Source organism: Asparagus officinalis, chromosome 5, assembly GCF_001876935.1.
Source record: "Asparagus officinalis chromosome 5, Aspof.V1, whole genome shotgun sequence".
In the NCBI taxonomy this organism is placed as follows: Eukaryota; Viridiplantae; Streptophyta; class Magnoliopsida; order Asparagales; family Asparagaceae; genus Asparagus; species Asparagus officinalis.
In genome coordinates, this window is record NC_033798.1 from 80525579 (window position 1) to 80549732 (window position 24154).

The 24154-nt window shown below is 40.8% G+C and overlaps 2 protein-coding genes across 2 annotated transcripts; both read right to left on the reverse strand.

Annotated features, from left to right (window-relative positions):
• On the reverse strand, positions 8232-8882 carry LOC109842066. Its single transcript, XM_020410981.1, has one exon. The coding sequence runs from the start codon at positions 8880-8882 to the stop codon at positions 8232-8234; it is 651 nt and encodes a 216-aa protein (XP_020266570.1).
• LOC109842067 lies at positions 9195-10467 on the reverse strand. The gene is made up of 3 exons (XM_020410982.1): positions 10137-10467; positions 9794-10031; positions 9195-9513 (listed from the first exon to the last, which is right to left on the reverse strand). Exons 1-3 carry the CDS (start codon positions 10465-10467, stop codon positions 9195-9197), a joined length of 888 nt encoding a protein of 295 aa, XP_020266571.1.

A 24154-nucleotide genomic window follows, 5' to 3' on the forward strand; every position in this document is an offset into this window, starting at 1 on the left:
GATATTATATTAATGTCTACCCAAACTCAAAACTCGAAGCTTAAAACACGTAAAATGTGTTTTAAACTAAGTATTGTGTTTTTAGTTTGAGGATGATTTAGCTCAAAAACACCATAGTTTTCAAACGCATGGTGCTTTGCGCGCTTTTGGTGAAAACACTATGGAAACACCAAAAAACACCATGATACCCAAACAAGCTCAAATTTTTTTAAGACATGTTGATAGCTTTAATTTGTTTCTATTCCCAAAATCATCATGTGATGAAGACCAAGATGATTGCTAGCCTGAGCAAGCGTAACAACTGGTGCACTAGTGAAGCGATAGGATTTTAATATAAGCTTATATCTCTCATATCTCGAATGCTCCTACTGCAAGCAGCTGGTTTGATTTGCCAACAAGAACTTTATAACTAGGCTCTCTTTCGTTTCTTCCTGCGACATATGTACGTACGTACAAAGGCCAGGGCCTGTTATAAAAGTCCCGCCCCTTTGTAGTTTTCACACAGTTAGCATTTACCCCCATTGTTTCTTCAGCCAGCGCAGCAGCCTGGTCGGCAGTTGCGCAAAAAGTTTTATTGCTGCTTCCCGCCTGATCGCAGCGATCATCATATCTTTTCTTTGGTTCTTGCATTGTGGGCTCTAGATCAAGAGATCTTCAAAGATCAGGTACCTGAAGAAAAGTTGCGGATGATCTTGGTTCGTTGGATTGTGATGAATCCTAGGGCTACGGACATTGTTCTGACCTTACCAGCTAGCCTAGCTAGATTCAACAAACCCTAAAACAGGGGTATGTAATGATGCCTAATAACTCCCTCAATTTCCTTTTTGTACTATAGGAGTTATTGCTCATAACTATCTAAATTATTCACTAAATCTCATTTCATAGTACACCATCAACCGTAATGTGCAATAGGAAGCACATGACATAAAATAAAAACTAAAACATAGATAAGTTTTTTAGGACGAAGGAAGTATTTCATCTTTTTCTTTCACATACTTACTACATGAGATGTTAGAATCAATGCTGCCTAATTAGATAAAATTTAGCAAAATAGAAAAGATCATGAAGTTATGTGCATTACTCCTAAAATTTAGAGGGTCTGCATTATATATATTATATATATATATATATATATATATATTATATATATATACACACGTTTTTTTTGAGGTGAGGGGAGAGGATTACTTTAAATCCCCAAAAGTTCATGAGGTTTTTTTTTAATTAACCCTATTAATTTTTATGTGATTAAGTGAAACATTGTAGAATAGTTTCAATTCGTTGCTTCACTACAACTAATAGTTGCATTTTTAATTGCAATTACACAAATGTCTCTTATTGTAGCTTACTACTTTTAGAGAGGCACTAGAGGCACACTCTCCACCACACCTCCAACCACACCTCTCCTCCTGCTACAGTGCACCGGGGCCCACTTGAGATTTAAAATTTAAAACTTAAGTGGGCCCCGGTGCACTGTAGCAGGAGGGGAGGTGTGGTTGGAGGTGTGGTGGAGAGTGTGCCTCTATCATTTCTTCTACTTTTATGCGTATATGCACTGTAGGAGAGGTAGATGTCCTTTCATTCTTGGTCGTAAAGAACCTCTACAACTTGTCTATCACATCTCTTACTCATCTCCCACTCTGTCAACCCCACTAATAATATTCATTTTATAAATTATATACCTATGGTATGTTGTGCGCGGCGGAAGCTTTCTGAGCAACACGAACAATAACTCGAACTAACCACAACTAATATGCAAACACAATCACAGCAAGAACAAATAATTTTACGTGGTTCGGCAAGGTGCCTACATCCACGGGGCAATGAGAGGGGGAGTTCTTACTATTAGAAATCAGAGAACACAAGTAGAGTTACAAATCTCTCAAATCAAACCCTAAAACAAAGCTCTTGATCTCTCACAACTCTCCCACAATTGGATGCAACAATTCTCTCTCAAAGACTGCTCAAATTCGTCCTTCCTTAACCCGAAACAATCAGGTTCTAAGTTATATACAACTCAGAAACGAAACGGGTAAAAAACCGAAAGGCCCAGCCCAGATCATCGACGGTCGACCGCGGCGGTCGACCGCGCAGGTCTCGCCCCATCTGAATCAACTGATCAAACCGGCTGCATCTGAAAGACTGCCTACGTATCCTCTTGCCCAAGGAATCAAGCCAAACGTAGTTCACCCAAATGGCCTCCAAAGGCCTCAGCACTGAAGGATGTTCAAAAGCTTCAAACAATGACCAAATTTCACTCCTGAAATAACTTTGGTCAACATATCTGTAGGGTTGTCATTAGTGTGGACCTTCTCTAATATGACGTCTCCATCATCCAACACGTCACGTACAAAGTGGAATCTGATGTCTATGTGCTTCGTGCGCGCATGATAAACCTGGTTCTTCGCTAAATAGATAGCCGACATGCTATCACAATATATCCGAATAGTCTCCTAAGCGATCCCCAAGTCCTCCAATAATCCACGCAACCATAAAGCCTCCTTAGTAGCTTCAGTAACTGCCATATACTCTGCCTCTGTAGTAGAGAAAGCCACTGTGGACTGAAGCGTGCAACGCCAACATACAGGTGCACCTGCCAATGTAAAAGCATAACCTGAAGTAGACCAGTGTTTGTCAAGATCTCCAGCATAATCAGAATCCACATATCCAATACAATCCTGCCCATCCTTCTCATCCTTCTGGAATACTAAACCAACACCCATGGTGCCTCGAACATACCGTAGAATCCACTTCACGGCCTCCCAATGACCCTTCCCGGGGTCGTGCATGTATCTCGATACCATGCTCACGGCCTGTGACAAATCTGGCCTCGTACACACCATCGCATACATCAAGCTACCTACTGCACTGGCATATGAGACCTTCGACATATAATCTCTGTCCTCAACTGAAACAGGTGACATCAACGCTGAAAGCTTGAAGTGGTGAGCCAATGGTGTGCTAACTGCTTTTGCATTGCCATCAAAGCTGAATTTCTTCAACATCTTCTGCAAGTAGCTCTTCTGTGTAAGCTTTTAACTCCCTTTCACTCTGTCTCTCTCGATCTCCATACCCAATATCTTCTTTGCCTCTCCAAGATCCTTCATCTCAAACTCGGATGACAGCTCATCTTTCAACTTTCGAATAGCCGAAGAATTCCTGAAAGCAATAAGCATATCGTCAACATATAAAAGCAAATATATGTGCTCACCATCATGTAGCTTGTGCATATAAACACATGGGTCATATAGGCTCATCGTGTACCCTTGGCCAATCATAAAGCCGTCGAATCTCTTATACCCCTGTCTTGGTGACCGCTTCATACCAAAAAGAGACTTCTTCAGCTTACAAACCAAATATTCCTTTCCTACAGCTTTGAAACCCTGGGGTTGTGTCATGTAGATCTCCTCATCTAAATCACCATGTAGAAAGGTTGTCTTCACATCCATCTGGACCAAATCCAAATCCAACTGTGCTACCAACGCCAATAAAATCCGTATAGACGAATGCTTCATAACGGGTGAAAATATCTCGTTATAATCAATGCCCTCAAGCTGTGCATATCCCTTGGCAACCAATCTGGCTTTGAACCTTATGTCCCCAATAGAAGATCCCTCCTTCTTCGCATATACCCACTTGCAACCTATAGCCTTCTTACCCTTAGGTAGATGTGCAAGTGTCCAAGTATCGTTCTTCTGAAGAGACCGCATCTCCTCCTCCATAGCTTCCCTCCACCTGATCGAATCGGGGCTAGACTCTCCCTCCCTGAATGTGGCTGGAACCATATCATCAACTACATCCACTGATAATGCATATACGACCATGACATCATTATACCTAGCTGGCCGACGAATCTCTCTCCTCGGTCTATCTGCTGCAATGGACCTCTGAACATGCCCCTGTTCATGAGTCCCATGATCCACTGTATCCTGTATCTGCCCGGTTGTCATCTCATCTCCTCCCAGTGTCACCTCTGTAGGAGCCTCAATAGATACCGTGCTCTCTGGAGTGGGTGGAGTCACATCATCCTCCACCTGCTGCGATATCTCTCCTGTCTGGTCTCCCTCCACCTGCTGAGGGGCTCGAGGCCTCATCATGTACGCCTCGTCAAATGTGACATCTCTGCTAATAACTATCTTCTTGTCCTGTGGATCCCATAACTTGAAGCCTTTGACTCCATCCCTAAATCCCACAAAGACTGCTTTCCTCGCTCTCGGATTTAATTTACCATCACTGACATGATAATAAGCTGGACACCCGAATATCCGAAGCGACTCATAGTCAATAGCCTCCGAACCAAACCAACGCTCCAAAGGAGTCTTCCCGTCTATCGCAGTGCACGGCAACCTGTTCACGAGATGGCTCGCATAAACTACCGCCTCGGTCTAAAAGGATCTATGCAATCCACTCTGTGTCATCATACACCGCACCTTCTCCAGCAAGGTACGGTTCAATCTCTCAGCCACCCCGTTCTGTTGCGGTGTCTCTCGAACTGTGAAGTGTCTTCTAATGCCGTGATCCCGGCAAAACTACAGAAACGGATCACTCTTGTACTCTCCACCGTTATCTAAACGTAGAGTCTTCACCTTTCTACCTGTCTGCAGCTCCACTTTCTTCTTCCACTCTACAAAAATATCCAGGACCTGATGTTTATTCTTCATCAGGTATACCCAATTCCTCCTGAAATAGTCATTAATAAAAGTGACAAAATAGTTGCTCCCCCCAAGAGATGTGTTCTTGGAAGGACCCCAAACATCTGTGTGAATGTAATCCAAAGTACCTCGGGTGTTATGAACAGCGGTGCCAAACTTCACTCTAGTCTTCTTCCCAAGTACACAGTGCTCACATAGCTCCATCTTGCAGGTCTTAGCACCTTTTAATAACCCCTGTTTTGCCAATGACTGTAGGGACTTATCACCTGTTTGTTCAAGTCTCATATGCCATAAGATGGTAGTGTCCTCTTCTGTAGTAATAGAAGCTGCCAGACCCCCTGTAACTATCTTGCCCTTCAAGTAGTATAGGTTATTTTCCCTAACACCTCGTATCACCACCATAGAACCCTTCGTGACATTTACTGTAGCATCCTCTAAGATCACTCGATATCCTGCTGCCTCCAAAGTCCCAAGAGAAATGATATTCTTCGTCAACTGTGGCACGAACCTCACTTTCTTCAATTCCCTCACTACACCATCATGCATCCTAATCCGGACTGAACCAATACCACCAATAGGACATACGTGGTCATTTCCCATAAGCACGACATCCCCTCTTTCCAGCTCCTTAAAGCTAGAAAACCACTCCCTCTTAGGGCAGATGTGACATCCCCTCTTTCCAGCTCCTTAAAGCTAGAAAACCACTCCCTCTTAGGGCAGATGTGATATGTAGCTCCTGAATCCATCATCCACTCCATGGAATCCGCATAGCAAACTGACGGTAACGCAGGGTATGAATAGCCTGAAGAATCTGAATCTGAATGCTCACCAATAGCTTTTGTAACATTCACTTCTGAAGCTTGTGCAGCTTTCCCCTTATTCTTCCCGGCTTTTTCTTTCCACTTTGGGCAGTCAATCTTCCAATGTCCTTCTTCTTTACAATACCGACATTGATTTCTACCAACACTCTTATAGGCACTCCTATTCTTTGACTTTGAGCGGTTGAACTGACGACGGTTTGGATCTCGGCCTCGAACTGCTAATGCATCTCCCGATGCCTTCTCGGAGGGTTCACCATCACTCTTCCTCAACTCATAGTTCACCAAAGCTGAGGTCACCTCCTTGTAGCTGACTGTAGTTCTTCCATTGATCATAGTGAGAACGAACGTACCATAATCATCTTTGGGCAACGAACACAGAAGTAGCATCGCCTTGTCTTCATCCTCAACTATAATATCAACATTGGCCATATCTGAAAGTAGCTTAGTGAAATTATTGACATGCTCCCTGATGGAAACTCTCCTCTTCATCTTGAACTGATAAAATCTCTTCTTCAAGTGAAGCCGATTCTCAATGCTCTTCGTAAGATATTTCTCATTGAGTGTTTCCCACATTTTCTTTACCGACGTCTCGTTCATAACATCGTAAATAAGATCTGACATCAAGCATGACCTAATAACACCACAAGCTCTACTGTTCATCTTTCTCCAAACCTTATCCTCCAACTCTGCGGGTTTCTCTTTTAACTCAAAAGTCTCCTCCAAATTCTGTGCATCCAAGGCATCCATCACCTGACACCTCCACAATCCAAAATTGATCTTGCCGTCGAACTTCGGAACATCAATCTTTGTGTTATTGATGCTCAGACTCTGTATCGCCTTTGTAAGAGACGAACCTGACGTGTTTACATCTCCCATGTTATAGATCTAGCTCTGATACCAATTGTTGTGCGCGGCGGAAGCTTTCTGAGCAACACGAACAATAACTCGAACTAACCACAACTAATATGCAAACACAATCACAACAAGAACAAACAATTTTATGTGGTTCGGCAAGGTACCTACGTCCACGGGGCAAGGAGGGGTGAGTTCTTACTATTAGAAATCAGAGAATACAAGTAGAGTTACAAATCTCTCAGATCAAACCCTAAAACAACTATTCTTTGACTTTGAGCGGTTGAACTGGCGACGGTTTGGATCTCGGCCTCGAACTGCTAATGCATCTTCCGATGCCTTCTCGGAGGGTTCACAATCATTCTTCCTCAACTCATAGTTCACCAAAGCTGAGGTCACCTCCTTGTAGCTGACTGTAGTTCTTCCATTGATCATAGTGAGAACGAACGTACCATAATCATCTTCGGTGATCTCTCACAACTCTTCCACAATTGGATGCAACAATTCTCTCTCAAAGACTGCTCAAATTCGTCCTTCCTTAACCCTAAACAATCAGGTTCTAAGTTATATATAACTCAGAAACGAAACGGGTCAAAAACCGAAAGGCCCAGCCCAGATCATCAACGGTCGACCGCGACGGTCGACCGAATCTCAGTCCCGAGAGCAAAAACACTTACAGTCATCCGCGGTCGATCGCGACGGTCGACCGCCAGCAATTCCGAATCCTGGTACCCTTCGTGCACGTTCGCGGTCGACCGCAGCGGTCGACCGCCAGTCTGCCTGGCAGATTTCTTTGCTGTTTTTCTGTAATTCTTCATAGTAGTGGCTTTAGCAGCTCCAAGTGCTATCCTTTGGAATTGCCAAAAAGATTTAAGTTATAGCGCTAATTGCGACCAACCCTTAATCAAAATGAAGAAATTCCAACCCCATTCTTTGGTATAAGTCCCTGTCAACACTTTCCAACGTGGAAAAAAACATATATCACGAGTGAAAGCAACACTGGTAAGCTTTGACTGCTTTTCCCCCACAAGTGAATGCATAAAGGAGTCATAAGCCCTGAGTTTCTATCCAATGAGTGCCACATTTGAACCCTCTTCCCAATGCAAAGAAAAAAGAAGATGAAAAATTGTGGTTGTGTTTACCATCCCGCTTTCACGCAACGAGAGTTAAATGACTTGCGACCTGCCCAGGATAAGGGAAGGAAACATATAATAATTGTTTATATCTGCTGCATTCATACTTGTGTACCTAAAAATGGGCCTTCATAAGGTTTTTATTGCTGCCCAACGGTCTCCAAGAATCCGGCCCCCTCACCACCCATTCTACTCTACTAGTGGTTATGAGATATTCGTAGGGTGGGCTTTACCCGATTTAATTTTCTCATTTGACCAACAACACATGGTGAAGATAGAGCCTACATATGCTTCATGTCAATTCAATTAGATTGACTAGCTATCATAGGGGGGTGGGGGAGTGATAGAGAGAGATCACAAAACACAAATATCGAAAACTTTAATTTTATTCTCAACTTGAATATGTTAAATACATCCAATCCCACATCTGATACATCGAGAGCTTGATGTGGGTTTAAAGAGCAATTCTAGCCAAGTCTGTACTCACACTGTGGCTGGGACATGTGCCTCCTATAAGGACATGTAGGGACACATGTATTGTTATAGTGTAGAGTGCTGAGCACTCGAGGCTGTAGCTTGCACTTCTCACGTTTAAAAGGTACTAGAATCCCTTTTTCTAACAACTAGTTCTTATAGTAAGTTCTTCTTCTTCTTTTTGGTCAATGAAAAAGAATTATATTCATCTCCTAAGTAAGTACATATGAAGAACATCAAAACACCAGACATTTCCTTATGATTACCCTGTAATTTTCACAATCTCTCAATATTACTAACTACATATTCACAAGAGTATCTTTCATATGTATAGGTAATTTGACATTCAATATCTTGGAGAATATCAGAAACTTTATACCCCTGAAGAGCATCTCTGGTTCCCGAAACTTCCTTTGAAATATTCTCATATTTCTCTCTTGCCAAATCATGTAAATTGTCATCAAGAGGGCCATTCTTTTCAATTGTTGCTTACAACCACCACCTTTGAGATTGAAGGAGTACCAATTTATAAGGTGATTCCAATTGCATGATCTCCTAGAGAAACTCATCCAATTCATAACTTTATTCCAAATATCAGCTGAAAATTGACACTCAAAGAACAAGTGCTTACAAGTTTCCAGTTGCTGGCTTTGACACAGAACACACCTATTCAACTCCAACATCCCCATCCGACAAAGTCTGTCTTGGGTTAACAACCTGGAGTGAGCAGCTAGCCAAAGAATAACTGAGTGTTTAGGATAGTGTAAACCCCTCCAAACAGTGTCAAACCAAGGAACAGGATAAATTGATTGAGAGAGAGCATTATATACAAATGAAAGTTGAAGTTTTCCACTTGTGCAGCATGCACCAACAGTATTCTGCAAATTTGCAACATTCCCAACCTGACCAGCATCAAATCCCTTACCCTGAGAAGTTGTTTCCACATCCATGACTCGCTCACTTTAGGTTGAACTTTCCATATATCTGAAGCTTGTAAATAATTCTCGTGAAGTCATTTGATCCAAAGAAGGTCTTTCGTGAGATGAATTAGCCATAGTATCTTAACAGCAGCCACATAAGTCCAATCTTTAGCTAAAAAATTCTCAGTCCTCCTTTCTTCTTGCTCTGGCAAACAATGCTACATGAAACAAGAAGGATTTTTTTCCCCATAAGAAATCTGAGCGTATTCTGTCAATTTTTTCTAATACTTTGATTGGAAGAATGTAGTTACTTGTCCAAAATGCTTGAATGCCTAGAATGACTTATTTTATCAACTGAATTCTTCCAGCATATGATAAACTCCTCCTTTGTTGCCAGAATTGAAATCGTCCAGAAATTTTGCTGATTAGAGGAGAGCAATCCAAGTAAGTAAGCCTTTTTGCAATCAGCGGCATGCCCAGATAGCGAATTGGCAACTCCCCCATAGAAAAATTAAGATAGTTGCATATCTGTTCTCTTAGACTATCATTAACTCCACTCAAAAATATTGAGCATTTGTTGGGGTTTGCTTCCAAACCAGAAACTTGACTAAAATCTTGTAGACATCTATTCAATCTTGAAATTGAATCCATATCAGCTTTGCTAAACAATAGTAGGTCATCGGCAAAAATTAGGTGGGTTATGTTCAACCTAGAGCATTTGGGATGAAATTTATATAATATATCCTCCTTTAAAAAGTTTAACTTTCTTGATAGATACTCCATGCCAATCACAATCAGGTAGGGGCATAGGGGATCTCCTTGTCTTAATCCTCTAGCACTATGAAAATAACCATGTAAAGCTCCATTGAGAGATAGGGAAAATTTAGGAGTTGTAATGCACTCCATAATCCATCCTATCATATTATGTGGAAAGCCCAAACCAGTTAACAACCCTGATAAAGTCCCAGTTTATAGTATCAAAAGCCTTCCTCAAATCTATATGTAGAATAGCTCTTGGAGAATTGTTTTTCCTTCCATAATGCTTAGCCAGTTCATGAGCCATCAAAATGTTGCTAGAAATGAGTCTCCCTTTAACAAAAGCGCTTTGTGCATCATTAATCAAGTGACCCAGAACCCTCTGAATTCTGCTTGCTATAATTTTTGTGATGATTTTATAGACTACATTACAGCATGAAATGGGTCTAAAATCTGATGGAATACTTGGATTAAGAATTTTAGGTACGAGAGTGATTGAAGTGGAATTAAAGGTTCCCAAGAGCTTACCAGAGCAAAAGAACTCTTCAATTGCTAGGAAAAGATCTTCACTGATAATGTGCCAAGCCTTCTTAAAGAAAATAATGCTGAAGCCATCAGGTCCAGGAGCTTTGCCCTCAGCCATAGAGAAAACAGCTTGTTTGATCTCTTCTCTAGTAACATGACAACTCAATTCATTAGACTGGTTAGGAGTGATAATTGGACCATTAGAAATCACAGCTGGGTCTGGAGGAGCAGTAGATCTAGTAGCACCAAGGAGTTTTTTATAGTAATCAGTAAATACATGTATAATCCCTGGCATGTCAGATATCCTGGATCCATCCTCGGTATAGATAGACATTATCCTATTTTGGTGTCTCTCTTCATAATAGAGTGGAAAAATTGAGTGCCTTCATCACCATGTAATCCCCAACTTATATTGGCCTTTTGTCTATAGAAGGAGATTTCACAATCCAAAAGCTTTGTGTATTTTTTCGCACATTCTTTCACCTTAGAAATTAGTTCAGAATCAAAGAGATTGTTATTCAGCTAATTTTGAATGTTACTCAATTCTACCTTAGCTCTTGAAACTTGCTCACTTATATTCATAAAATGTTTTTTATTTAATTCCTTAAGACCTGGTTTAAGCTTTTTGAGTTTAGAATGAAACCTGTACATGTTATATCCATTTACTCTTTGATCCCATATTGATTTAACCACTAAAAAGAAATCAGGGTGATCAGCCCACATACTAAAGAACTTGAATGGTTTCTTTCCCTCAAAATTTTCGTCTTCCATTGTTAATAAAGCTGGAGAATGATCAGAGCATAAAGGCATAAGAAACTTCACTTGACTGGAATTATAGAGTTGAATCCAGTCTTCATTAACAAGTACCCTATCAAGTCTGCACCAAATTCTTGCATCTGCCTCTTACTTGTTATTCCAGGTGAAAAAAACAACCTGTAGACTTCATGTGGACTAATTGACTTGTGTTAATGAAATTTTGAAAGTCCTCAGTTTCAGCATTTGTAACTGGTGCACCACCAATTTCATCCTAACTGTCAACTATAGCATTTAAATCACCTCCAATTAGCCAAGGTCCATTTACATTACCTTTGAATGCCAGGAGGTATTCCCATAGCAACTTCCTATCTTCCTGATGATTAAGGGCATACACAATTGTGATTAAACATGATAATCTGCTATCCTTTGATTGCATTATACAGGTTATGTACTGCTTTGATGAATTAAGGCACTGAATAGAGAGAATATAATTATCCCATAGAATCCATATTCTTCCATTGTTAGCATCATGCACATTTGAAATCCATTCCCAAGTTTTTGTAATTTTCTTAGCAATAGTTTGCATTTTTCCTTCAACAACCTTTGTTTCCAAGAGGGCTAGAAAAGAGAGCTTGTATTCATGTATTAATTGCTTAACTACCATGTGTTTAGAGGATTTGTTAAATCCTCTAATATTCCAGATTGCCAGGTGCATTACTGAAAAAACTCCCCCTATCAATACTAGAGGGATCCAATTCAACTGTTGGATGATCCAAAATAGAAAAAATGTGAGGCTTGAATTGAGGGACCAGGATCATTCACAAAAACCCTTCTAGCTACAATAGCTCTAGTAGCACTTGTAAAACCAGTGGTGTTAACACTTGGCTGTGGCTTGGAAGCCCCTAAAATGTGCATGTGCACGTTCTGTGCATGCTTTCCAGAAACATGCAGATTATCAGATATTCTGGCATTTTCTGCCCCCAGTCCTGACATTCTAGGACTAACACCCAAAGCATTATCTCTTCTCTCATAAATTTGTTTCTTAACAATTGGTGTATCTCCAGTATCATTTCCAACCATTTCAGCTTCATTTTTTTCAGAACCCACAGATTCAGTAGGCCCCTCTTTATTTACAAGATCTTGTTGTTGTATATTTGACTGATTTATTGGAGCATCTTTCGCTGGTTGATTATTAACTGGTATCCATTTCTTATTCATATTTTTCTTCCTCCTACATTTTTTAGTTTCATGTCTTAAAATATTGCACAGAGAACACCATAGGCCTTCCACAATTCATTAAAAATTATTCAAGTGATACAATATAGAAATTCCTGCTCCATTCCTCAAATCCATAATTTTCTTCATAAGAAATAAGTTGTTGTTGTCGGTCTTCTTAGCAAATAATAATTTGAGCTTCTCACACAGAGGCTTTGCTTACTTTTCATTAGTGATAAGGTTGTACACCGTGTCAACTACGACTAGGCATGTTCATCCGGCCCGGGCCGGGCCGGCCCGGAAATCCGGGCCTGGGCCGGGCAAAACCGGAGCTCGGACCCGGACCCGGACCCGGGTACCCCGGGCCGGGTCCGGGAGAAAAATTAATAAAAAACAATAATTTTATTAATCACTTAAAATGACATAAATTACAAATAAAAATGATAAAAAATTTCTTTATTAATAATTAATAAATCATTTACAAATTACAAGTATAAATTTATTTTGGAATTCATCGCATCACAATAGATAAGTACATCCCAACTAGGTTGGCACCTACTCACCTATATCACTATCATTTGTAACTATTTCCAAAATAATTCTTTACAAATTTTAAGCTAAGATATAAAAATTACAATTTATTCTTTACATCTATCTGCTAGTCCCAATTCTTCAAATTTATCTTTAATTACAGCCATCCGATCGATACCTTGCGTTCGCTTCTCGTACCTTCACCAATCTTGTAAGCACATCACCGCTTGTACAGTATACGGATCTAAGCATGTTCTGTGGTCGTCGATCAAACGTCCTGTTAGGCTGAAGGTGGATTCCGAAGCTACCGTTGAAACCTACACTGTTAGTAAGTCACGAACCATGGTGGAAAGTATAGGATATGAAACTGATCTATATACTTTCCACCATTGCAAAATATCTAAAGCATTTCCTTGACATTTAACTAAAGAAGTGTTAGACCCTAGAGGGGGGTGATTAGGGTCTTATGCTAATCTAATCCCAATTAATAGTGATTAAAATTAAGTTGATCAATATGTTCTTGCAGGCGATGGATATGAACAATAAGAACAATAAGGAAATGCACAAATAAAATATGAGACAATCAAAGCACAGACACACGATATGTTCACGAGGTTCGGTCCCCACGACCTACGTCCCCGCTCCTCACCTCGAGGAGATATCCACTATCACAATCCGGTTTGGAAGCCGGAACTTCTACACACTCGGTTTACAAGTTCACCGAAAACTCTCACACTACACAATCACTCAACAAACACACTTTACACACTAAGTGTAGGAATCTAGCCCGTGTCCTCCTCCTCAAGTGCTCGATTACAACCTCTCCCTAGGTTCGTCAATCGACGCCACTCCTATTGGATTTGACCCCGTCTCTCTCTTCTCACACTTCTCTCGGTGTACAAGTGTATTACAAGTGATTCTCACAAATAAAAGTTAAATACATTAATTTGTTCTCAATTAACAAGTGAGAACACAATGAAGCTCACACTCACTAAATCACACCCCACAATCCCACAATATATAATATGGAAATATCAAGCTCAATAAGTGTGTGTGATAATAGTGAATCAAATTCAATAAATAACTTAAATGAATATAGCTAATCAAATGAAAGTGAAATAATAAGCTATATGGAAAGAGTTTAGGAAAACTTCTCAATGAACAAGAGGAGCTGAAGAATATGATCCCAATGGAATATGAGAGCCTCTTCTTGTTGTAGAAAACTTTCTCTTGAAAACAGATTAACGAAACAACTCTTAAACAGCTCTTAAACGCGATTAATAACTTGTTAAACAAAAAACTTGAATTTCTTGGATCTTAGAGAAGAAGAGCAGCAATGGAGTATATATAGCACCCCAATACAACAGCTAGAAATAAGTAAAGACCAAAAAGTCCATTTTGAAAAACTAGCCGTTAGGCTCATTTGTCAGCTCGTCGGTCGACCGGTACGGTCGACCGATTAGTTCAAAAAACGTGAGAAAACATGTTTTGAAGCTGGCGGTCGACCGATGGAAATTTCGGTCGACCGAATGGAAATTTCGGTTGACCGACGTAAATTCCGGTCGACCGGAAAAACATTAGAAAGTTTCTCAGAAACCAGACAGCCGTCGGTCGACCGTATCGGTCGACCGAAATCTGACATGGGCAGAAAACAGGTTTTGGGCAGTTTTTGGAAATTCGTTAAAAATATCAATTCATATCCAAAAATAATGAAACTTTGGGGAAAGTTTATAAATGATGAAATGAACATGTTTGAAAAGGAATTTTTGGAAAAACAAATTTCGTTTGTGAAAACTACCTGTTTTTGAAAAATGCTTAGAAAACCTGTATTTTTATGAAAGTGAAATTGGAAATAGGACTTGTAAATATTCATATATGTATTGTGCATAAATTATATGTATATAGCAAAGCGTGAGAGAGCTGTAAACAAGAGATAAAGATATTTTAACAATGTTTTAAGAAAAATCATCTATATGATATAAAACGTCAAAAAATCGTGTTAAGTGTATATATATATTGAGCTTAGATATAAGTAAACTAAACAAATACCTAGGTAAATCCACGCAGATGAACTTGAATCTTTAACGCTGTGTTGAAATACCTGAAAAGAGAACATAAACACAAAACACTGGAAAAACTAATTAGTAATAAATTGTTTGTCAAATCATCATCAAAACTATAGGGTCAACAAGAAGCAGATAAATATTCATCTATTTTAGAATCCTCCAATGATGACGATCCAAGTCCAGATCCACCAGTTAGCTCAGCTATTATTGCATCCCTATCAAAACTTACACTTTTACCTCGGGATGAGCTTGAAGAAACCGAAGCTGTAGACTGTTGTGTAGCTACACCATGTCTAGCTGCATACTCGTCATATAAGGTTTGAAAATAATTTCTAATAGCTAAATAATGAGTAGTAGCAGTAAGGGTAGTTCCATCATCTAAGTCTATAATCTGATTACCATACAAGGATTGTAACAAACTTCGAAGGCCAATATCCTTCAAGCATGGATCAATAAGAACCCCCAAACCAAAAATATGAGGAATAAGCCTAAAGTACTTATTAAATTTGCTCTCCATTTAAAAAATCATAGGTCCAAAAGTATCATCCATAAGATATTTCCCAAAAAATTTTTGAATATTTAAAATTTGTAAAGCAGCTAAAGTAATGGTTGGATAATAACAGCCAGATAATAACATGGTAGCATCATAAAAAACTTGTAACATTTCATTTAAATTACATATAATTGTCCATTCATCTTCAGTTATTCCATAAGTGCTACCAGAACTAGAACTAGAAGCATGGCATAAGCAATTTACAAATCATCATTTAGGCATCACAAAAATGATAAACCATGCATTGATGCATAAAAAGGCAAAACTTAAACATCACATAGGCAACTTATGATAAGCAACTATTTGCTGCACACCAAAACATGAGTGTTGTTTCAACAATGCAGTGATTCATAAAAGAAATAAACTGAACATAATGAATCACAAATGACATCATATAGACATTAAAGGCAGCATATTTATGCATACATATAGGTTTGTCCACGAAATAGTAAGTCATGCATAAAACGTCACACAAAACCATACATAGTTGTTCCATAGAGTACCAAAACATCATAGAGTTATACACTCAAATAAAAATAGAGTTATCAAGTTTTTACAACCCAGAAGAAAGCATCAAAAACAAATAACATATAAAGAAACTCAATCAGTCATCACCTCCTCCAACATCATCATGATCACCATCATCACTACAAAGATCACCATGACATGGTAATGACAGAGTTGATCTGATAAAATCAACAGCTACATTGTTATTACTTGCATTATCTACTGAAAGAGAAAATATTCTTTCTGAAATTTCTAATTTCATAAGTTCTTCAATTATTAAATTTGCAACATTAATACCAGTATGTGACTCTTCTATTACAATAAAAGAAACAAATCTTTTAAATATTTGCTAATTTTCATCAATCCAGTGTGCTGTGATACATAAATATCCAGTTTGTGCTCTAGATGTCCAAATATCAGAAGTTAAAGAAAATTTACAGTTTAAATTTTTAAAATAAGAAATTATTTTTCCTTGTTCTTCCTGATAATATTTTAAAATATCACGTTGATAGGTTTGACGAGAAACTTTTTTAAATGCAGGATAAAAACCATCTCTAAACATATCTTCAAATTCATCATCTTCTACTAATTTAAAAGGAAGGTTTTTAAGAATGATAAACCCGATTACGCATTTCCTGGCTCTGGCAGCGTCATAGTTCCAACTACCGAGACTACCAGAAGAGGAGGATTGAGAAATCAAAGATTGTCGGATATCACCTTGAGGAGTCTGGCCTTTGTTGTGTTTATCTAAATGGCGTTTGAGGTGGTTGGTGCCGCTCTTATGATGAGCTTAAAAAATCTTGCCGCACAACGCACACTTAGCCTTCTGGGTGAGGATCCTACCGTGTTTATCCTTAGTGACGTCGATCTTCTCGTAAAAATTCCACACATCGGATCTTGGGCTTTTAGGAGCTCTTGGTACAGATTCGTCGCCACCGGATTCGGGATTAACTTCGGTAGGAGTAGACCCAGTAGGAGGACTCATTTCAGGATCAGGAGATAGGTTTTGCTCTTCATAATCAGATCCGGAAGCCATTTGATGAAAGGATTAGAAAGTATAAGAGAGTATAAGACTATAAGAGTATAAGAGTATAAGAGTATAAGAGAGAAGAGATGAGTTTTTGGTGTGAAGAAAACAAATGAAAACCCCCCTCTATTTATAGAACCAGCCCCCTAGGCAAAAGACCAAAATAACCTCATAAAATAGCCGTTTTTTGACCGTTTTTGGGGGCAAAACGGTCAAAAGGCCAAATCTGACCGTTATGACCGGGCCGGCCCCCGGCCTGTTTTGGCCCACAACGTCCGGAAGTGAACCGTTGTGGCCGGTCGGCTGGCCCGGCCAGTCGTTTGGCCCACCGGTCACTGGTGGTGACCGTTGTGCGCGGGGGCCGGAGCTATGCCGGCCCGGTATTTTCGTTAACGGTCACCTATGGTGACCGTTAGCCCCAGGCGCTTGGGTCGCGGCCGGTGCCGCTGGTTTATTGCCCGGCGCTGCCCTGTTTCGCGGGCCGGCACAGCGCTGAAGGCAGCCCCGGACCCGGGGCGGACCTGCCAGGCCCGAATTTCCGGGCATGGCCCGGGTCGGGCCCCGGGCCAGGCCCGTGCTTTTTGGACAGGCCTAACTTCGACTATAGAATCGAGCTTTTTGGACAGGCCTAACTACGACTATAGAATATGTCCACAAACTTTCTCATGCTCAAACTCCCGCTCTTCATCTTGGTAGTAGCAAACACCAATAGATGCATCTTCTTGACATACAAGAGATCTTTCATCTTGTTTATTCATACATGGTAACTTGTGGAATTAAGGCAGATAATCCTTGTGGCAATGAAAACCAACATACCATCTCTGCGGTTATTAAAAAAACACCAAACTTAGCGAACCTCAAGAAAAAATAGGCTGAACACCACAAAACGCGTCTTTGGACGCCGCTACTGTACATCAGACATATGATTGTCGGTAGTCCGCTTCGTTCAGTCATGGATAGGTGCCTAGTCCTTCAGGTTTTCATTCTTGGCAGAGCGCCAAGCATGTCATGTGCACTGATTTGTTGCTTATACCCATGTTCTGATGTTGCACGTGCATCGCTGCCACCAACAAGCTACCTAGATCAATGTGCTATTGCTTAGCTATCACCTTCCGTTCACCACACAAACACCTTGCCTTCGATTAGGCCTGTCCATCCGGGCCGGTCCGGCCCGGAAATCCGGGCCCGGGCCGGGCAAAACCGGAGCCCGGACCCGGACACGGGTACCCTGGGCCGGGTCCGGGCCCGGGCCCGGGCCCAACCGGGCCGGGCTCCGGGTCGGCCCGGATTTTTTTCAATTTTTTTTCTTTTCTTTTTTTTTTGATAAAAAATGCTAAAAATTAGTTTAAATTTATTATATTTTATATAATTATGTATTAGTATATACTTACAAATTATTATGTAATTATATATTATATATACATATATTATATATATTATATATACATATATTATATGTAAATATATTGTATATATTTATAAGTTATAACTTGAGAGAGAAAATCGATAAGTATCATTGGCCCGTTGGCCAATGGGAAGAAGTACCGTTGTAATATACAATACTTTCGTACTAAGAGAGAGAGTATACACACACGCTATTTACATATAATAAGAGAGAGTAAATACTTATATAAGAGAGGAGTATACATTATATAAGAGAGAGTATACCTTTATAGAGGAATATAGAAAAAAAAAAAACATATATATACATATATAGAGAGTGTATACCTATATATACTTATATTAATAGAGAGAGTATACTTATATATACGATAGTATATATAAGAGAGAGAGGTATATATATATACACACATATATATATACTATAGTAGAGAGTGTATACTTATATATTTATATAGAGAGACTATACATATTAAGAGAGAGTATACTTATATATACATGTATAGTATTAAGAAAAGAGTAATATATACTACATACATTACATATATACATATTAAGAAGAGAGTATAATATACAACACACAGATTATACATCATATAAAAAATATTATATATACATTTTATTGTAATACATATATAAAATATATTATATAGCATGATATGATAACATATATAATACATATAAATTAAAAAAAAAAAAAAAAATACTTAATTCCGGCGGGGCCGGGCCGGGCCCGACGCGGCACCAAAAGGCGCCGGGCCCGGCCACGGGAGCCCGGACTTGCCCGGTTTCCGTTAAACTACTCTTAGCATTACTGATTATCAATAATCAGTAATATTTTATTGGTATTACTGATTACCGTAAGCCTCAAGGTGCTGAACATTAAGTTCTTCAGCAAATTGCATTCCAAATAGCAGAGCATTATACTCGGCTACGTTGTTGGTGCAAGGTTCGGTTAAGGAGAATCCCCTTGGGATTACGTGGCCGTTCGGAGAGATTAATACTACTCCTACTCCCGCAGTGATTGCTCCATGAGGATTTGTTCTGGATGCATCGTCGAAGAATAACTTCCATACTTGCGTAGCTTCTTGGGTAGCGCAAGCTTCAGCGACCTCGTCAGGTAATTCTTCATACAACTTAGATGTTCCCGATACTGGATGATCGGCTAAGAAGTCTGCCAGTGCTTGACCCTTGACCGCCTTTTGAGGCATGAACTACATGTCGTATTACGACAAGAGAATGGCCCATTTTGCAAGCCGGCAATTTAGAGATGATGGTTTTGTCATCAGAACTCTCAAAGGATTTACCTTAGAGATGACCTGAATGGTCTGTCCAACTAGGTAGTGTCGCATCTTTTGAATTGCGAATACCAAGGCGAGACATTCTTTTTCGACCGGATTGTACCGGTGTTCGGCTCCCATCATAGTCCTGCTCAGGTAATAGATGGCTTGCTCTTGACCTTGATCGTTGTTCTGGGCTAACAAAGCCCCTAGAGAATGATCCATGGCCCTCACATATAACATGAATGATTTTCCTGATATTGGGGCCACGAGAACTGGCGGTTGAGTGAGATATCTCTTAATCTCCTCAAATGCTCTTTGACATTCAGTATCCCAAACAAAGGATATTCCTTTCTTCATGAGCTTAGAGAAAGATTGGCAGCGCCCTGAAAGATTTGATATGAATCTTCGAATGTAGGCTAGTCTACCTTGCAAACCTCTGAGCTCTTTGAGATTCTTCGGATGTTGCATGTCTTGGATGGCACACACTTTCTCTGGGTCAAGAGAGATTCCTTTGGATGTGACGATAAATCCTAAGAATTTTCCGCTTGATACTCCGAGGAACGATTTTGTCGGGTTCATCTTCAGCTGGTGTTCTCCCATGATCTCGAACATTGTTTTCAGATCTGTAAGATGATCGTCTTTATATTGGCTCTTTACTGCTATATCATCAACGTAGCACTCGATCTTCTTTCGTAGGTGTTCGTGAAAGATCGTGTTCATTGCACGTTGATAAGTTGCACCTGCATTTTTCAGGCCGAAGGGCATCACTGTGTAGCAATACACCCCCAGTGGTGTTCTAAAAGCAGTATGCTTTTCATCTTCCGGGTGCATCTTGATCTGATTGTACCCGGAGAATCCGTCCATGAAAGACATCCTTTCATATCCGCAAGTGTTATCGATCATGACGTCAGTGATAGGAAGAGGAAACTCGTCTTTTGGACAAGCTGCGTTAAGATCGTGGAAATCAATGCATATCCGGACCTTACCGTTTTTCTTGGGAACTGGAACAATGTTGGCCACCCAGTCAGGGTGTTGCTCTTCCCTAACAAAACCCGAGTCTATAAGCTTTTTAACTTCTGACTCAATTGACTCCATGATCTCTGGACGAAACCTGCGTTGTTGTTGTTTAACGGGTTTTGTATCCGGATCGATATTGAGACGGTGAATGGCAACCTTCGGGTCAAGGCCAGGCATATCTTCATAATTCCATGCGAAGACATCTATATATATTCTCGGATGAGAGATATAAGGTCCTCTTTTTCGAATGATGATAGGTCTTCAGCTATAAAGATAGGCTTGGGGTCAGATTCATCTCCCATGTTGACCTGGATCACCTTATCTTCAGTGGGTGGTTCGCGTTGTTCGAAGCGCATATCCCACAAGATGTTAAGACGTTTGATCCAAGGATCGTCGGTTGATTCGACTAACTCTTAGCATTACTGATTATCAAAATTTATCAAAATCTGTGCACCAATATTTTATCAAAATAACTCTTAGCCCTACTAATTACTGATAATCAGTAATGCTAAGAGTTAATGTCTGTAATCAGTAATCAATTATTTTGATAATCAGTAATCAGTAGGGCCAAGTCCCGGCCCCGGGCACCCCTACCTTCGATACTACTTGTGATATCTGCAATCATGTTGAAGTTAATCCTAATTCTAAAAGGATTTGAATTAGTTTTTATAGGTGTCTAAAAATGCCTATAAGTGTCTGCACATAGCTCGAGACAAAGAGAATGCGATGAACACCATCATCCAAGTCGAGAAGATTTACTTGAGCGGCCCGCGTACTCATTAGCCAGTTCTAAGTAACCCGCACATTCGTTGGCCATCGGAACAACAAGCCAAGTGACCTGCACATTCATCGACCACCGTCAAGCGATCCATGCGTTCACGAAACATACGAAGCGAATCGAGGAAGCGTATCAGTCAGCGAAACAATTAAATACACATAAACGAGGGAACAAATCAAACCCTGGAAAACCAAGAAAACCCCTGGAAGCCGAGTCGCGTCAAAACGACCCAGCCAGACCAGTGGCTCAGCCATGGGCCGAGCCACCAAATGGTGGCTCGGGGTGTCTCTGCCATAGCCGAGCCACCAAGTGGCGATTCGGCCAATTTCGATCCAAGATCAATTTTGTTTCGGTTTTCATGGATTCTTTCGAGATTTGTTTGTTCCTGGGCATCCCAACTGATATGATACTATGATTATACAGTTGTTAACTGAAGATGAAGAGGAATCCATCATTCTTATCCAAACACCCGCATCCGAGGCCCATAAATATGAGCCTAAGGCCTCCGTTTTACAGACGAGGAGATCAAGAGGGCTAGGTGATATCAAAATTGAGAGTGAAGCCACGAATTTCAGAGGGTTAGTAGATCTTGGCGAAGTTTCTCCATAAACAAAAAGAGAGTTCGAGAGATCTGAAACCCCTTTCCCCCATATTCCTCCGCATTTAAGCTTGGTCTTAAATCCCGAGAAGAGTCGTAATCTCGCTTGGTCGGGATCACCACTTCAGCGAATACTTCATTCATAAAGTAGGAGCTTTGGTTTTTAATCTGTCAACCAGATCTGATCTGCGGCGGTCTACGGATATCAACGTCCCCGGTACAGGTAAATATATCATGCAAACAACAGGCGATAAACATCTGTTGTGTGTTGTTTGAAGGAATTGTAATCTTATATTTTCATTGTGTAAGAAGATCTTATAAAAAGATCGACTTTTTATTTATTTGAGTTTATTATAATGACTAAAGTTGTAATATATTCGATGATAATGAAAATAGCAATTTCTGACCCAAACACGCTGGCGACCACAGTGGGAGCCAACAGCTTCGTTGTTGAAGCTGTCGTGCCGCAACCACGGATCCAGATCCCGGTTGATGAATAAGTCGAGTACGAATTTGACCAACTGAAGTTTGAGGAGTATCTGTCGTCCTCCTCCTCCAGATCCTCCATCCCTCGCGAGCGCAGAAAGATCAAGGCCCTCGTTGCTGCTACTATCTCGCCTTACAACGCCCCTCCGGCCTCTAACGAAGCCGGATCTGCAGATCTGGACTCCTCCTCAATCAAGGAGATAGCCGCTGTAGCCTCGCCAACTTTATCGAAAAGAGCTTGCCAAAGGCAGCGCCAACGCCTTATACTCTAATTCGCCAAGGCTTTGGAGCCTGTTGAAGGGATCTGCTATGAGGCGGATCTGAAACTCAGAAGGCACCAAGTGCCCCAGCAGCAAACAAATGTCCTCTCCTCCAAACCAATAGCGAATGAATGGATCCAAGTAAAATGGACCCGCTCAACCCTCGAGGAGCGTATTTAGAAGCGTCGCGCCTTGATTGCACACGTACGGATTCTTGTGCAAGAAGCCACCTAAACCACGCCAAGTCTGGAAATCAAAATCTGAAACAGCATCGACAAAAAGTCAAACAGCGCCCAGAACTGTCGGAATGCGTGAACCACCATCTGGTGGCTCGGCCAAAACAGAGCCACCAATTGGTGGCTCGCACCAAACTGAGCCACCAATTGGTGGTTCGGGTGCGGTTCGGTTCGCATCCGGTTCGGTTCGGTTCGCACCTAGTTCGGTTCGGTTCGCAGCCGGTTCATCTTCCGTAGTCACGTTTAAGCCTCCGACAGCCCCTGCTTCTGTCTCGATGAATCACACTCCTCCGGCAGAGCCCCACGGTAGTGTGGACTTATCTCGATTCAAGATGAGGATGGCGGATCGTCTGGGTCCTTTGTACGAGGATCGAGACAAAGTTCCAAGCAAAGAATGCTTGGGTCCGGTGACTGAATCCCAAGCAACTACTCGAGCTGGGGGTCGCACACGCCCTGGCAACAATTCAGAGCCTTTCCATAATAGGAAAACTCCTGTAACTGACTGTCTGGGTCCTTTGTACGAGGATCGAGGCAAAGTTCCAAGCAAAGAATGCTTGGGTCCGGTGACTGAATCCCAAGCAACTACTCGAGCTGGGGGTCGCACACGCCCTGGCAACAATTCAGAGCCTTTCCATAATAGGAAAACTCCTGTAACTGATCGTCTTGGACTGGGAGTCAGTGTCCAAGAGCCCGTTAAAGTCTCAAATTCACAAAAGCATGGTTACAAACATGTGACTCTTGAGAACGCTATTAAGGAAACGTGTTCGTCAAATAACGACGTTATACCTGAGAAGTCATGCCAACACACGATAGATTGCTCTGGTCCTCATGCCGATGAGTTGTACTATCGGGCTGGGGGTACGAACAGATCTCGAAAGAGATATTTCTGGGAGATAGACTTTTATTGTCCGTATACCAAAATTATCAGGGCAATATTATCAACATGTAGCTACCCCAAGACCGCTCCACGGAGGGTCTCGGTATTCCAAAGGCTTTCCTCTGAAGTGTCAAAACTCAAATCAAGACGTATTCACAAAAGAATATTAGTCGTTCGAGATGACGAATTCCCAGAAGTTACCATCAACATTATCAGTAAGGAAAAGTCTTCGATTGTTTCAAGTGGTTCTAGCCCCAACTTTTCTCCAAGAAGAGGAGTCAATTCGGGAATAGCCTAACTAATGTCTCGACTTTAGTTAGAAGCTGTTGGACCTAAACAATCCGCAATCACGATTAACATGGCTGATAAGGGAAAGTCGACTCAACCTTCTAGTTCTGACCTGCTCATATCGCATCGTCTAACCCGGTTG